The sequence below is a fragment of the Bombina bombina genome, chromosome 6 (genome assembly GCF_027579735.1).
Source record: "Bombina bombina isolate aBomBom1 chromosome 6, aBomBom1.pri, whole genome shotgun sequence".
Taxonomy (NCBI): Eukaryota; Metazoa; Chordata; class Amphibia; order Anura; family Bombinatoridae; genus Bombina; species Bombina bombina.
In genome coordinates this window covers 954,847,465-954,865,462 of record NC_069504.1, presented here as the reverse complement: position 1 = coordinate 954,865,462, position 17,998 = coordinate 954,847,465, and the positions used below count along the sequence as shown (strand labels likewise).

At 38.0% G+C, this 17,998-nt stretch overlaps 1 protein-coding gene across 1 annotated transcript in view; it reads right to left on the bottom strand.

Moving 5' to 3' along the window:
• Positions 1 to 313: 313 nt before the first annotated feature.
• Positions 314 to 17,998, bottom strand: part of ZMAT2 (zinc finger matrin-type 2) — an 88,713-nt gene continuing 71,028 nt past the window's right edge. Inside the window, exon 6 of the mRNA XM_053718605.1 lies at positions 314 to 1,351. Within this exon, the coding sequence (XP_053574580.1) occupies positions 1,208 to 1,351 (144 nt within the window). The 3' untranslated portion in view covers positions 314 to 1,207. The remainder of the gene's footprint in view (positions 1,352 to 17,998) is intronic.

Here is a 17,998-nt window from a genome sequence, read left to right as displayed (position 1 = left end):
AACAGCCCTTTTTAATTTTCCGCCTAGGTGCTTCACACTGACCGACTCTGCAGAAGAAAAAAAAGAAATATTGTCTTATGTCATAGGCGAATTGCTATCATAGTTCATTACCAAAATAGTTGGGAATGGATTTTATTAATGTTTATCAACACAGAATGTACCCAGCACAAGTCTGTAGAGGCAAACATTAACAAATATTATGAACCAGCATGGAGATTAACATGGCAGGGGGAAGGGAAAATGGTTTCTCATAAAAAAAGTGTTAGGCTCCAGACTTCTCACAATGGATGGCAATAATGAAAATCAGCAGGCGTGACAGTGGCAATGAATTTATTTTAAAGTGTGTGTGCGGGGGCATGAATTCTGAAGACACGGGTCATTTCCAACTAATTTAAGGTTGTTTTTGCCTTTCATTTCATTTTAAGCTCAAAGTGAATAAAAGACAAACAAACATATTTATTTATAGATTGTACACAGTGTCCGAATCTGCACGCTTAGTGCAGTTAATGAACAATCCCATTGGAAAAATGTTTTGTGAACTAAAAGAGAAAAATTCAAATTATATTTATTACAAAATAAAATCCAAAAAAAAATCCACACACTTAATCCAAGCCCTTCTGCACCCCTGGTTTGCTTCATGGAAAACCTTTAATCGGCTGCCAACAAGGAAACATCCCAAGAGACTGCAGTCCATAAAAGCAGAACAACAGAGTAATTTGTCCTGATGGCAATCGCACCTTCGGTGCTAGGGTGTTCCCTGTTCATTTTTTAACCCTGAAAAAGTCTTTTTATATTAAACAAAGCTTTTAGCATTTCTGCTTATAGTTCCCGCAAGGGATTTTAAACCAAAAGTTTCATAATGATGCTGGAATTTGTTTACCTTTTTATTTTTTTGGTGTCGGAATACACTGTAATTAGAACAGCTGAACAAATGCTTTGCAAGTGATAAATATATAAATTTCATTTTTTTCAAAAGTGGGAATGATTTGGCATACTACACCACTAAATAATATGTAGTTTTTACGTAAACAACAGTGGTTATATTAATTCACAGTATTGGTCGATATAAGTGTTTAGCGTATTCCTATAAAGGTAAAAATATACATAAATTAAACTTTTTTAAAAGCTTTTATGGTTCAATATAAAAAGACTAAATTTTAGAGAAGAAAATGAAATTTTAACTGCCATGTTGCTTCTGTAAGTTGCATCAGTGATTTTTTTTAGACGATCCAAAGCCTGAAAATCCCATGACAGCAGCCATTTCATCATCTTCTTCAAACGTAAGATCCTCCTCTGCCTTCCTCTTCTTTTCCCTTTGCTTCTCTTTCTTATATGCACGTGCTTTTTCTTCCTGCAGTGGCAAAACAAGTCATTAATATTAACAATCCAAGCCCAGAAAAAGACCATGATAGTTTTTCGACTGCCAAATAATTAATAAAGAACACTGTATATTTTGTATCATTCATGTAAAAGAGCAGTATTTAAACAGGATGACTTTTGCCTGAAAAATATGAAATAAAATTAGTATACCAGATAGTAGATACTAAACAAATATACCAGTATGTTTGGTCTCCACTTAGCAATGCCAATTGGCTTATAGGTACCTGCAGCTAATGCATTGGCGGACATATTCGCCCCTATCTGCCCTAGCTTTCCTCTGGCGGGCAGCAATCCGCTCCCGGAATGTAACATTGCACACGAGCGCAATTTTGCATTTGCCTTCAAATCTCACCCCCTGCCGGCGCCCAGCAAATTACGCACGGGCAGGAGCTGTCAATCTCCCCGGTCAGACGAGACCGGCGAGATTGAAATTCTCCACATAAGAGGTGGTGAAGATGGTAGGAAGCAGCGGTCATTGCTTGATAAATCGTGACTGCAGGTTCTCTTGTGAGAACCTGCAGTCATAGGGAGGAGAAGGGCTTGATAAATCAAGCCCTGTGTGAGCATAGTAGGAAATTCTATCAGCCAATGAGTATTATTAAGTACACAACTGATACAGCAATATTAGTTTCAATTTAAAACTTTTACTTTAATTATTATGAAAAAAAAATTATAATGACAGAAAATGGAAAAAAAAAAAGAAAAAAAAAGTGTGACATTTTTCTGTTAACACAATTGGTGCTTAGTTCACAGATGCTTTTGAATGGCATTGATGTAAAGACAAGATCAAGTTTGAAATGAATTGGGCTTTTCACTTTACCTATCTTCTACAGCATTTTAATACTGGGTGTTCCTGCCATTACCATCTAATAAAGGATGTAACACTTTACTGGGTGTTCCTGCCATTATTATCTAATAAAGGATGGAACACTTAAAGAGAAACTGAAGCCAATTTTTTTTCTTTTGTTATTCAGATAGAGCATGCAATTTTAAGCAACTTTCTAATTTACTCCTATTATAAATTTTTCTTCATTCACTTGCTATCTTTATTTGAAAAAGAAGGCATCTAAGCTTATTTTTTGTTCAGAACTCTGGACAGCACTTTTTTTAATTGGTGGATGAATTTATCCACCAATCAGCAAGAATAACCCAGGTTATTCACCATAAATGGGCCGGCATCTAAACTTACATTCTTGCATTTCAAATAAAGATACCAAGAGAATTAAGAAAATTTGATAATAGGAGTAAATTAGAAAGCTGCTTAAAATGTCATGCTCTATCTGAATCACAAAAGAAAAAAATTTGGGTTTAGTGTCCCTTTAAGTCAAAATTAAACTTTAAGGATTCTGAAAGAGCACACTATTTTAAACAACTTTCCAATTCACTTACATTATCTATTCTAAATGACCTTTTTATATGCACTCTTTCTGAGGCACTCACAGTATTTTGTGATTGGCTGATGGCTGTCACATGATGCAGGGGGAATGAAAATTTAACTAACTTTGAAACTTGTCAGAAAAAAAATAATCTCATTTTAAAGCCAAACTCTGCGATTTTCCATCATCTTTTTTATAATATATTTGTTGATTACGCATTTCTACTGTGCTTAACAAACCACAACACTTAAAGTGACAGTCTACACCAGAATTCTTATTGTTTAAAAATATAGACAATCCCTTTATTACCCATTCCCTAGTTTTGTATAACCAACACAGTTATATTAATATATGTTTTACATCTGTAATTACCTTGTATCTAAGCCTCTGGAGACTGCCCCCTTATCTCAGTGGTTTTGACAAATATGCAGTTTAGCCAATCACTGCAGACTCCTAAATAACTCAACAGGAGTGAGCACAATGTTATCTATATGTCACACATGAACTAATACTGTCTAACTGTGAAAAACCTTCAAAATGCTCTGAGCTAAGAGGCGGTTTTCAACGGTTTAGAAATCAGTTTGAGTCTAGGTTTAGCTTTTCAAAAATACCACCAAGGGAACAAAGCAAATTTAATGATAAAAGTCAATTGGAAAGTTGTTTAAAATTGCATGCCCTATCTGAATCATGAAAGTTTAATTTTGATTAGACTGTCCCTTTCAGAAAAACACTTGTAAAAAAGGTAAATATCGGTTATAAAAGATTTCTAGGTTGGTTTTGTTAAAGTAAAGTAGTCTTGCTGGACAGAACAAAAGGTGTCTCAGGCTGGCTTTGGGCATTCCAGAGGCATGTAGAATACTAAGAGACTCTCTCCTGCATGATGAATTCTAAGATACTCTCTCCTGAAGTGACTCTTACCTGCATGCAGAATTCTAAGATACTCTCTCCTGAAGTGACTCTTACCTGCATGCAGAATTCTAAGAGACTCTCTCCTGAAGTGACTCTTACCTGCATGCAGAATTCTAAGAGACTCTCTCCTGAAGTGACTCTTACCTGCATGCAGAATTCTAAGAGACTCTCTCCTGAAGTGACTCTTACCTGCATGCAGAATTCTAAGAGACTCTCTCCTGAAGTGACTCTTACCTGCATGCAGAATTCTAAGATACTCTCTCCTGAAGTGACTCTTACCTGCATGCAGAATTCTAAGAGACTCTCTCCTGAAGTGACTCTTACCTGCATGCAGAATTCTAAGATACTCTCTCCTGAAGTGACTCTTACCTGCATGCAGAATTCTAAGAGACTCTCTCCTGAAGTGACTCTTACCTGCATGCAGAATTCTAAGAGACTCTCTCCTGAAGTGACTCTTACCTGCATGCAGAATTCTAAGAGACTCTCTCCTGAAGTGACTCTTACCTGCATTCAGAATTCTAAGAGACTCTCTCCTGAAGTGACTCTTACCTGCATGCAGAATTCTAAGAGACTCTCTCCTGAAGTGACTCTTACCTGCATGCAGAATTCTAAGAGACTCTCTCCTGAAGTGACTCTTACCTGCATGCAGAATTCTAAGAGACTCTCTCCTGAAGTGACTCTTACCTGCATTCAGAATTCTAAGAGACTCTCTCCTGAAGTGACTCTTACCTGCATGCAGAATTCTAAGAGACTCTCCCCTGAAGTGATTCTTACCTGCATGCAGAATTCTAAGAGACTCTCTCCTGAAGTGATTCTTACCTGCATGCAGAGGAGTCTCTGTCCTGCTTTATATACACCAAGAAGTGAACAATTACGAGATTATATATTTCCTACCTGTTCTATGTTACATTTTTGTGCATATATCATGTATTATTATTGTTTTGTATTTTATTGTACCCATTGTATCAATGCAATGTTTTGTGTACCCAGGACATACTTGAAAAATGAGAGAAATCTCAATGTATCTTTCCTGGTAAAATATTTTATAAATAAATAATAAAATAAAATGCTGCTCCATTAATTAATTATAATGGAGAGTGACCCACAACTAGCTTTGACTAGGGGCAGCTATAAATCTTTATGAACTCCGCAAATAAAAAAAGAAAAAAAAGAACCGCAGAACACAAAATGTTACATTTTTTAATCAGGTTTTATATATCTAGATCTGAGACTTGGTCATTATGTGGGGTGTTCTATGTAATGCTATAGGATTTGTTGAATCCACATCAATTGAATCGATTACAAACGACATCTGGCTTGCACAATGCAAAAGAAACATCGAAAAAAGCTGTAAGAACACAAACATGTCAGGATACAAACAGAAAGTTTAAGTGTCTATATACAGATTGACAAACTAAAAGTCAAAGTTAAACAGAATATCTAATACTACTAGGTGCAAACTAATAAACAAACCTCTTTTTTACCCTCCTAAACATTATAGGCCACTCTTGAACCTCAATTTTCATGTATACATAATATGAGGGATTAATTACATGTAAAACTTTATTTTTTCTGTCCTCTTAAGTATATTTAGTCCTCTCTTGGACCTTAAACACCTGCTATAAAAAATACATGAGGTTTACATACTTTAAATAGAATAGGCCACTTTTGGACCTGTATATAGGTTTATATGGTTTAAATAGCGCAGGCCACTTTTAGACCTTCTAAATATACTTTAGATCAACATATATTCTAAAAATATATAATATATTTATATAATATACATATATTTATTTATTTAATATATATTCCCTTCGCTACTAGGAACTTCAGAGAAAAACTTGCCCACAATACTAGAGAATGTTTAGCATTTTTGCTATCACTCTATTTAAATAGTCTTGCTTTTTTTTTTTTTTTTTATTTACCTGCCAAACTATATATATTTTTTTATAAGTAGACAAGGTATTGATCTAGGCCCATTTTGGTATATTTGATGCTTCCATTTCACTGCCAAATGCGATCAAATAAAAATAAAAAAATAAAAAGTTTAATTTTTCACAATCTTTGGGTTTCCCACTGAAATTACTTTACACAAATTATTGTAAAAGCTTCCCTGGGATCCCTTTGTTTAGAAATAGCAGACATACATAGCTTTGCGCACCACACTTTATTATTCCTGGCAGTGATTGGGGTTAATCAGTTAGCTTGTAAGGTTACCTTTAGCTGTAGTGTAGAGATTACCCTCCCACCCCCTGAACCCTACCTGATCCCTCCCAAACAGCTCTCTTCACAAAGGATCCAAATGCACATACCTCATTTTCATAATCGATTAGTTGGCTGATTATTTTTTTCCATTAATCGGATAAAAGAAAAATACAATTTTTTTTAGATTACTTAAAAAAATGACAAAGTGAAAATCATTAGGATTTTTACATATTTCTAGACAAATTTTAATCTGTTTAGAAGTTCATGCATGACAAATCTATATATTTAAAAACACAGACCTTAATACTACGTGATATTTTTCAAAGCTCAGATTCGGTTGTCATTTTACACTCACACTGCAATAACGCGACAAGTTAGTCAATAGCACTACTTGGTAGGTATGCTAGGTGGGCAAACCACAGAAAACACTAACCAATCAGCTCCCTATTAGCATTAAGACTGGTAATGCATGCACAAGTATGGTGCTGACTTTGGCATTTTCGCCTTTTTTAATGCTCCTTTGCAGCAGCTATTTTCTTGGTAGTATACTAACAACTTTAAAGGGGCAGTAAAGACCTTAAGAGTTTAATATAATGCAATATACTCATTTATTTTGTCCCTTTTCCTATACTTTAGCTATAAAAAGTGCCGATTCTCTACTTCTCAGAACTTAAAACACCCTTCTTGCCTCTCAAGGCTAACCTTGCTACATATATTTATCTAATTTGGCATTAGCAGATAAGAACTGCAAAACAATGCAATTTATATTTATATGACCATGGCTGGCCTTGCCAGGTGCAGATTGACTACTCCAAATGAGGCAAGTGGCGGGTGAAGTTTGGCTATTCTAAAACACTAAAAAAGTAATTGTATTGCAAGAAAACACGTGGCTTTAAATTACATAGTGTTATTGTTCACCTATGCACTACACTGGAAAATATTTTGAAAAAATGTTAACGAGTATTTAAAACTTTTTTTAAACATCACTTGCACTGTGTTGCAGTCCAACACAAAACCCCTAGAAAAAGTCACTTGTGTACTATCTTAATTGCTGCGTCCAGTTAGGGACAGTGCTCCTTACTGTATAGCATGTTGCAGGTCATGCTGGGGCACTGAAAAAATCTAACGGCTAGATTACGAGTTTTGCGTTAGAGGCTATGCGGTGCTAACGAGCAGTTTTCTCTCACCACTCACTTACATGCAGCGCTGGAATTACAAGTTTTTACAAACCCGTCGTTAAAAGACATGAAGTGAGTGTTGAGCAAAAATTTGCTCATTACCGCACTCCAATACCAGCGCTGCTTAAGTCAGCGGTGAGCTGGTGTTACCTGCTCTTGAACGATTTCCCCATAGGAATCAATGGGGAGAGCCGGCTGAAAAAAAGTCTAACACCTGCAAAAAAGCAGCGTTTAGCTACTAACGCAGCCCATTGATTCCTATGGGGAAATAAAATTTATGACTACACCTAACACCCTAACATGAACCCCGAGTCTAAACACCCCTAATCTTACACTTATTAACCCCTAATCTGCCGCCCCTGACACCTGCATTATATTATTAACCCCTAATCTGCCGCTCCGGACACCTCCGCCACCTACATTATACTTATGAACCCCTAATCTGCTGCCCCCAACATCGCCGACACCTACATTATATTTATTAACCCCTAATCTGCCGCCCCAAATGTCTACGCAACCTACCTACACTTATTAAACTCTAATCTACCGCCCCCAACGTCGCCGCCACTATAATAAACATATTAACCCCTAAACCTAAGCCTAACCCTAACCCCCCCAACTTAAATATAATTTAAATAAATCTAAATAAAATTACTATAATTAACTAAATTATTCCTATTTAAAACTAAATACAGGTGACCCTTGTTTTACAACGGTTCAATTTACACCGTTTCAGAATAACAACCTTTTTTTCCAGTCATGCTGCTATTGAAAAGCATTGAGAAGCAGTGCATTTATTAAAATAGACAGTAGGTGGAGCTATCCGCTTGTGTTGCAGCAAAGCCAAGCAAGCTGAAATTAATAAGTTTAACCAGACCTGAGCTACAGAGCAGCTTTCAAAGGAACAAAATCTTCCTGTCTATAAATCAGTCCAAAATGGAATGCACAGAAAGAACTGTTTGCAGAAAAATGCAAGTGAAGTCTGTGTTGTGTGATTATTTTATTAGGTTTATTTTATTAGGTTTATAATGCTGTTTAGCAATTGTTTTTGTTCATTTAACTTGGTTTAATTATATATTCTGTGTTATGTGATTATTTTATTAGGTTTATAATGCTGTTTAGCAATTAAAGTCTTAATTTCAAAGCTTTATAAATAATGTATTAGGTGTTACTAATGACAATTTTGAGAGGGGCCTGGAACCTATCTCCCTCACTTCCCATTGACTTACATTATAAACTGGGTTTCAATTTACAACGGTTTCGATTTACAACCATTCCTTCTGGAACCTAACCCCGGCGTAAACTGAGGGCTACCTGTACTTACCTATAAAATAAACCCTAAGCTAGCTACAATATAACTAATAATTACATTGTATCTAGTTTAGGGTTTGTTTTTATTTTACAGGCAAGTTTGTATTTATTTTAACTAGGTAGAATAGTTACTAAATAGTTATTAACTATTTCATAAACTACCTAGCTAAAATAAATACAAAAGTACCTGTAAAATAAAACCTAACCTAAGTTACACTAACACTACACTATAATTAAATTAATTCCCTAAATTAAATACAATTAGTTAAAGTACAAAAAAAAACAAAAAACACTAAATTACAGAAAATAATAAACAAATTACAAGATTTTTAAACTAATTACACCTAATCTAATCCCCCTAACAAAATAAAAAAGCCCCCCCAAAATAAAAAAAAGCCCTACCCTACACTAAATTGCAAATAGCCCTTAAAAGGGCCTTTTGCGGGGCACTGCCCCAAAGTAATCAGCTCTTTTACCTGTAAAAAAAATTACAAATCCCCCCCAACATTAAAACCCACCACCCACACAACCAACCCTACTCTAAAACCCACCCAATACCCCCTTAAAAAAACCTAACACTAGTATTGAAGTTCAATCCTATTGGCTGATTGCATCAGCCAATAGGATTTTTCTTACCTTAATTCCGATTGGCTGACAGAATTCTATCAGCCAATTGGAATCTAAGGGACGCCATCTTGGATGACGTCACTTAAAAGAACCTTCATTCTTCAGTCGCCGTGGAAAGAAGAGGATGCTCTGCATCGGATGTCTTGAAGATGGACCTGCTCCGCGCCGGATGGATGAAGATAGAAGATGCCGTCTGGAGGAAGACTTCTGCCCATCTGGAGGACCACTTCTGCCCGTCTGGAGGACCACTTCTGCCGGATTCGTTGAGGACTTCGGTCCGGTTGAATGAAGACTTCTCCCGGTAAGGTGATCTTCAAGGGGTTAGTGTTAGGTTTTTAAAGGGGGTATTGGGTGGGTTTTAGAGTAGGGTTGATTGTATGGGAGGTGGGGATTTGTAATTTTTTTTTTTACAGGTAAAAGAGCTGATTACTTTGGGGCAATGCCCCGCAAAAGGCCCTTTTAACAGCTATTTGTAATTTAGTGTAGGGTAGGGCTTTTATTTTGTTAGGGGGATTAGATTAGGTGTAATTAGTTTAAAAATCTTGTAATTTGTTTATTATTTTCTGTAATTTAGTGTTTTGTTTTTTTTGTACTTTAGCTAATTTTATTTAATTGTATTTAGTTTAGGGAATTAATTTAATTATAGTGTAGTGTTAGGTGTAATTGTAACTTAGGTTAGGTTTTATTTTACAGGTACTTTTGTATTTATTTTAGCTAGGTAGTTAGTAAATAGTTAATAACTATTTAATAACTATTCTATATAGTTAAAATAAATACAAACTTGCCTGTAAAATAAAAATAAACCCTTAACTAGATACAATGCAACTATTAGTTATATTGTAGCTATCTTAGGGTTTATTTTATAGGTATTTAGCTTTAAATAGGAATAATTTAGTTAATTATAGTAATTTTATTTAGATCAATTTAAATTATATTTAAGTTAGGGGGTGTTAGGGTTAGACTTAGATTTAGGGGTTAATAACTTTAGCATAGTGGCAGCGACGTTGGGGGCGGCAGATTAGGGGTTAATAAATGTAGGTAGGTGTCGGCGATGCTAGGGACGGCAGATTAGGGGTTAATAATATTTAACTAATGTTTGCGAGGCGGGAGTGTGTTGGTTTAGATGTTAATATATTTATTATAGTGGTGGCGATGTCCGGTTCGGCAGATTAGGGGTTAAAAAAATAATTTTAGTGTTTGCGATGTGGGAGGGCCTCGGTTTAGGGGTTAATAGGTAGTTTATGGGTGTTAGTGTACTTTTTAGCACTTTAGTTAAGAGTTTTATGCTACTGACCTTAAAAATGTGCTATGCAAGTCCCATTGAAAAAAAAAAGAGTATACGCAATTTACGTAAGTGGATTTGCGGTATTTCCAAGTCTGGCCAAAAAAGTGAGCGGTACACCTGTACCTGCAAGACTCGTAATACCAGCGGGCGTTAAAAAGCAGCCCTGGGACCGGCCAACGCTGCTTTTTAAGCCTAACGCAAAATTCGTAATCTAGCCGTAAATTTGCAGAGGGTAACTATTGGAAAAGTCAGGCAATGAACAAAATAAAAAGTTTCTTTTATTATATAACTACATGTATATTAAATATGTTAAGAGCAATTTGAGCGTACTATTACTTTAAGACAGTCTTCAAGAAGTTACAGGAACAACCGAAAGGCACAGGAACCGCTAGTATCGTTAGTAGCTATAGCAACATCTGCTTCCTCAAGCCGCTTCCTCCATGCTCCTCCTCCCACCAGAGTTGGAGTTCACAACCAACTTATCGACCACCAACTAATCAATAATGAGAATTGTTTACCACGATATTCATCATCAATTATTATCGATTAATGGTTTCAGCTCTACACTCATACCCAAAATATATATATATATAAACTAGACAACCATGGTAACTATGATCCCGTTAAAATAGAAATGTTGTATAACTATATATTAAACTTCCCTCAACATATTCTAGAGGCCACTCTTGGACCTCAGCTCTCACATTAGCAGTATCTGAGGGAATACAATATTTAAGCAGTAATAAAATAAAGTAAGAAGGAAGACTGTGCTTGATAAAAAGACACATTACTATAATCCATCATAAGGTCTACGGTTACATCAGTAAGTGCAGCAAGACCACTACATCATCCAATTAAAGGTCTTAATAAGTTCTTTATCTCAGCTATAAGTAATACCTTTCTCGTTAGTATACTAGAAACAAACACATAAGAGACTATATATAGCTAATTTAATAACTAAAGCCAAACAATAATATATTCAATTAAAGGGACACTGAACCCATTTTTTATTTTGTGATTCAGATAGAGCATGCAATTTCAAACAACTTTCTAATTTACTCCTATTATCAATTTTTCTTTGTTCTCTTGCTATCTTTATTTGAAAAAGAAGGCATCTAAGTTTTTTTTTTTTTTTTTTTTTTTTTGGTTCAGTACTCTGGACAGCACTTTTTTTATTGGTGGATGAATTTATCCACCAATCAGCAAGAACAACCCAGGTTGTTCACTAAAAATGGGCCGGCATCTAAACGTACATTTTTGCATTTCAAATAAAGATACCAAGAGAATGAAGAAAATTTGATAATAGAAGTAAATTAGAAAGTTGTTTAAAATGTCATGCTCTATCCGAATCACTAAAACAAAATTTATGCTTACCTGATAAATTTATTTCTCTTGTGGTGTATCCAGTCCACGGATTCATCCATTACTTGTGGGATATTCTCCTTCCCAACAGGAAGCTGCAAGAGGATCACCCACAGCAGAGCTGTCTATATAGGTCCTCCCCTAACTGCCACCCCCAGTCATTCGACCGAAGACAAGCAAGAGAAAGGAGAAACTATAGGGTGCAGTGGTGACTGCAGTTTAAAAATAAAAAACACCTGCCTTAAAATAACAGGGCGGGCCGTGGACTGGATACACCACAAGAGAAATAAATTTATCAGGTAAGCATAAATTTTGTTTTCTCTTGTAAGGTGTATCCAGTCCACGGATTCATCCATTACTTGTGGGATACCAATACCAAAGCTATAGGACACGGATGAAGGGAGGCACAAGGCAGGCGCTTAAACGGAAGGCACCACTGCCTGTAAGACCATTCTCCCAAAAATAGCCTCCGAAGAAGCAAACGTATCAAATTTGTAGAATTTAGAAAAAGTATGAAGCGAAGACCAAGTTGCCGCCTTACAAATCTGTTCAACAGAAGCCTCATTTTTAAAAGCCCATGTGGAAGCCACCGCTCTAGTGGAATGAGCTGTAATTCTTTCAGGAGGCTGCTGGCCAGCAGTCTCATAAGCTAAGCGGATTATACTTCTTAACCAAAAGGAAAGAGAAGTTGCTGAAGCCTTTTGGCCTTTCCTCTGTCCAGAGTAGACAACAAACAATGCAGATGTTTGACGAAAATCTTTAGTAGCTTGTAAATAAAACTTTAAAGCACGAACCACGTCAAGATTGTGTAAAAGACGTTCTTTCTTTGAAGAAGGATTAGGACACAGTGACGGAACAACAATCTCCTGATTGATATTCTTATTAGATACCACCTTAGGAAGAAACCCAGGTTCGGTACGCAAAACTACCTTATCTGCATGGAAGATCAGATAAGGGGAATCACACTGCAAGGCAGATAACTCTGAAACTCTTTGAGCCGAAGAGATAGCTACCAGAAACAGAACTTTCCAAGATAAAAGCTTGATATCTATGAAATACAGAGGTTCAAACGGAACCCCTTGAAGAACTAAATTTAAACTCCATGGCGGAGCAACAGGTTTAAACACAGGCTTGATTCTAACTAAAGCCTGACAAAACGCCTGAACGTCTGGAACATCCGCCAGACGCTTGTGCAAAAGAATAGACAGAGCAGAAATCTGTCCCTTTAAGGAACTAGCTGACAATCCCTTCTCCAATCCTTCTTGGAGAAAAGATAATATTCTGGGAATCCAGACTTTACTCCATGAGTAACCCTTGGATTCACACCAATGAAGATATTTACACCATATCTTATAATAAATTTTCCTGGTGACAGGCTTTCGAGCCTGTATTAAGGTATCAATGACCGACTCGGAGAAACCACGTTTTGATAAAATCAAGCGTTCAATCTCCAAGCAGTCAGATGCAGAGAAATTAGATTTGGATGGTTGAAAGGACCATGAAGTAGAAGGTCCTGCCTCAGCGGTAGAGTCCATGGTGGAAGGGATGACATGTCCACCAGATCTGCATACCAAGTCCTGCGTGGCCACGCAGGTACTATCAAAATCACTGAAGCTCTCTCCTGCTTGATCTTGGCAATCAGACGAGGGAGCAGAGGAAACGGTGGAAACACATAAGCTAGGTTGAAAGACCAAGGCGCTGCTAGAGCATCTATCTGCGCTGCCTTGGGATCCCTCGACCTGGATCCGTAACAATGAAGCTTGGCGTTCTGACGAGACGCTATGAGATCCAGTTCTGGTTTGCCCCAAAGTTGAATCAACTGTGCAAACACCTCCGGATGGAGTTCCCACTCCCCCGGATGAAAAGTCTGTCGACTTAGAAAATCCGCCTCCCAGTTCTCTACTCCTGGGATATGGATAGCTGATAGATGGCAAGAGTGAACCCCTGCCCATAGAATTATTTTTGAAACCTCCAACATTGCTAGGGAACTCCTTGTTCCCCCTTGATGGTTGATGTAGGCTACAGTCGTGATCTTGTCTGACTGAAATCTGATGAACCTGACCACAGCTAGCTGAGGCCAAGCCTGAAGAGCATTGAATATCGCTCTTAGTTCCAGAATGTTTATCGGAAGGAGTGTCTCCTCCTGAGTCCACAAGCCCCGAGCTTTCAGGGAGTTCCAGACTACACCCCAGCCCAGAAGGCTGGCATCTGTCGTTACTATTGTCCAATCTGGCATGCGGAAGGTCATACCCTTGGACAGATGGACCCGAGATAGCCACCAGTGAAGAGAATCCCTGGTCTCTTGATCCAGATTTAGTAGAGGGGACAAATCTGTGTAATCCCCATTTCACTGACTGAGCATGCAGAGTTGCAGCGGTCTGAGATGTAGGCGGGCAAACGGCATTATGTTCATTGCCGCTACCATTAAGCCGATAACTTCCATACACTGAGCCACTGAAGGGCGAGAAGTAGAATAAAGAACACGGCAGCAATTTAGAAGTTTTGACAACCTGGCCTCTGTGAGGTAAATCTTCACTTCAGAGTTCCTAGGAAGGAAACTCTTGTGAGAGGGGATAGAGAACTCTTTTCTTCGTTCACTTTCCACCCATGTGACCTCAGGAATGCCAGAACAATGTCTGTATGGGACCTGGCGATTTGAAAATTCGACGCCTGTAATGTCGTCTAGGTAAGGGGCTACTGCTATACCCCGCGGCCTTAGGACCGCTAGGAGTGACCCCAGAACCTTCGTAGCTAACCCAAAGAGAAGAGCCACAAACTGGTAATGCCTGTCTAGGAAGGCGAACCTGAGAAACCGATGATAATCTCTGTGTATCGGAATGTGCAGATAAGCATCCTTTAAGTCCACGGTAGTCATATATTGACCCTCCTGGATCATAGGTAGGATGGTTCGAATAGTCTCCATCTTGAAGGATGGGACCCTGAGAAATTTGTTTAGGATCTTGAGATCTAAGATTGGTCTGAAGGTTCCCTCTTTCTTGGGAACCACAAACAGATTTGAATAGAAGCCTTGCCCCTGTTCCTCCTTTGGAACTGGGTGGATCACTCCCATAACTAGGAGGTCTTGACCACAATGTAAGAATGCCTCTCTCTTTATCTGGTTTGCAGATAATTGTGAGAGGTGAAATCTTCCTTTTGGGAAGAAGCTTTGAAGTCCAGAAGATATCCCTGGGACACGATTTCCAACGCCCAGGGATCCTGGACATCTCTTGCCCAAGAACTATAGAGCTTCATGAGAAATTGAGCTGGGATAAGGAATCTCCAGATGGACCTTGAGAAAAGTTGCTTTTACATCCCAGCAAGCAAGGCTGATTAGATGAAGCACATGAGAGATTCCAGTACGCATGAGAATCCGCAGACCACTCCAAAGTCTGGTCTTTAAGTCCAACAGCTAGTTGTCAAGGGATTTGAATAGGCCGCAACTGGTTGATAAAATAAATGCATTCACTGCTAAGGAGGACTGGCCACATCCCCTGAGCTAGGGAAGAACATAAATGAAAAGAATGAGAGGGTCCTCCATCACAAATTAAATCCTCCTTTATAGATAGCTGTCTGGGATCAACTTGTGTTTCTCTTAATTGATCAGTAGGGGCCACACCATCCCCTCATTTAGCCTCAAAGATATTCCCCTTTTCACGATAAGGTTTAGTGAGGAGTATAAGGTGGTCAAATTTTTTAACCATCCTGCACTCAAAGTATAGTAACAAGTCTTAAAAAAATCGCACATAATTCCTCCATTTTATATTGTAGAACAGAGTGGAAAAACAAGATAGCAGTTCTAAAGCAACTGCCTAACCTGGGTTACTGGTGAGGGGTGTTAAGATCCCAATATTAGGCCACCGCCAAAGATCCTGATGGTACAGATCAGTTTTCTATAATTAAACATACAGCTATCTTGGTACCGTTAAATACAGTTAGCAACAATAAAGCAAAAAAAAAATTCTCTAGCTTAGATAATGCTGTATAAAAACCAAAGATACTCAGCAGATATCCTAGTTATGTCATAGAGCTCCTGATATTACAGCCATACTTGGTTGCTGCCCAGACACACTACTGAATATAATCGTTTACCCAACACACAAACCAAATTACTTTATTTCATGGGAGATTATTAAAAACAAACCCATAATTCCTGCTATTGTTGATCATTTTACTCTAGGATTACTATAAAATATAAAAAACACAGTTCATTATATTAAGATACCAGCCTGATGGCTATTTTAAATCAAATGTTTGTTACTTTGCCTTATTAGGAGGGGACTGTAGGAGAGACCAAAATTGATTTTTCATTGTTTTTTTATTTGTATACACTATGTTGGATCATATTCTTGCATTACAGACCCCACCAAAATATGCAATCCTTTAGAAAAGTTTATTTAATAATTTTTCTTTTATGGGATTTTTTTTTGATGACTCATTAGCTAAGCTTTTTCCAAAGGAGTGTGATCAACCCCATATGCTCACCTATGTGTTTAACCTATTCACGGTTAAAGTCCTGCTCAGGAGCTGATGCATATTGACTCAGCGGTAAGGCCCTGCTCTGAAGCTTCAATGCTTGCTGCTCCCACACAGGACCTGTGTGTTTAATGCCTTTGGTGTAAAGCATAAATTGCATGCTCTAACAAACTAGACCATGTCATATTTACATTAAAATGTCCCTTTAATAAGGGACTAATAAGAGTTAGAGTGATACAAAGTTGTCGTTAGATTTGACAAAAAAACAAAATTTATGCTTACCTGATAAATTCATTTCTCCTGTAGTGTGGTCAGTCCACGGGTCATCATTACTTCTGGGATATTATCTCCTCCCCTACAGGAAGTGCAAGAGGATTCACCCAGCAGAGCTGCTATATAGCTCCTCCCCTCTACGTCACCTCCAGTCATTCGACCAAAGGACCAACGAGAAAGGAGAAGCCCAAGGGTGTAGTGGTGACTGGAGTATAATCCAAAAAATTTTTTAGCCTGCCATAAAAAACAGGGCGGGCTGTGGACTGACCACACTACAGGAGAAATGAATTTATCAGGTAAGCATAAATTTTGTTTTCTCCTGTTAAGTGTGGTCAATCCACGGGTCATCATTACTTCTGGGATACCAATACCAAAGCAAAAGTACACGGATGACGGGAGGGACAGGCAGGCTCTTTATACGGAGGGAACCACTGCCTGAAGAACCTTTCTCCCAAAAACAGCCTCCGAAGAAGCAAAAGTGTCAAATTTGTAAAATTTGGAAAAAGTATGAAGAGAAGACCCAAGTTGCAGCCTTGCAAATCTGTTCAACAGAAGCCTCATTCTTAAAGGCCCAAGTGGAAGCCACAGCTCTAGTAGAATGAGCTGTAATTCTTTCAGGAGGCTGCTGTCCAGCAGTCTCATAGGCTAATCGTATTATGCTACGAAGCCAAAAAGAGAGAGAGGTAGCCGAAGCTTTTTGACCTCTCCTCTGACCGGAATAAACGACAAACAGGGAAGACGTTTGACGAAAATCCTTAGTTGCCTGTAGATAAAATTTCAGGGCACGGACTACATCTAGATTGTGTAGCAGACGTTCCTTCTTCGAGGAAGGATTAGGACACAAAGATGGAACAACAATCTCTTGATTGATATTCCTGTTAGTGACCACCTTAGGTAGGAACCCAGGTTTAGTACGCAGAACTACCTTGTCTGAATGAAAAATCAGATAAGGAGAATCACAATGTAAGGCAGATAACTCAGAGACTCTTCGAGCCGAGGAAATAGCCATTAAAAACAGAACTTTCCAAGATAACAACTTGATATCAATGGAATGAAGGGGTTCAAACGGAACACCCTGTAAAACATTAAGAACTAAGTTCAAACTCCATGGCGGAGCAACAGTTTTAAACACAGGCTTGATCCTAGCTAAAGCCTGACAAAAAGCTTGAACGTCCGGAACTTCTGACAGACGTTTGTGTAAAAGAATGGACAGAGCTGAAATCTGTCCCTTTAAAGAACTAGCGGATAACCCCTTTTCTAAACCTTCTTGTAGAAAAGACAATATCCTCGGAATCCTAACCTTACTCCATGAGTAACTCTTGGATTCGCACCAATATAAGTATTTACGCCATATTTTATGGTAAATCCTTCTGGTAACAGGCTTCCTAGCCTGTATTAAGGTATCAATAACTGGCTCAGAAAACCCACGTTTTGATAAAATCAAGCGTTCAATTTCCAAGCAGTCAGCTTCAGAGAAGTTAGATTTTGATGTTTGAATGGACCCTGGATCAGAAGATCCTGTTTCAGAGGTAGAGACCAAGGCGGACAGGATGACATGTCCACTAGATCTGCATACCAAGTCCTGCGTGGCCATGCAGGTGCTATTAGAATCACTGATG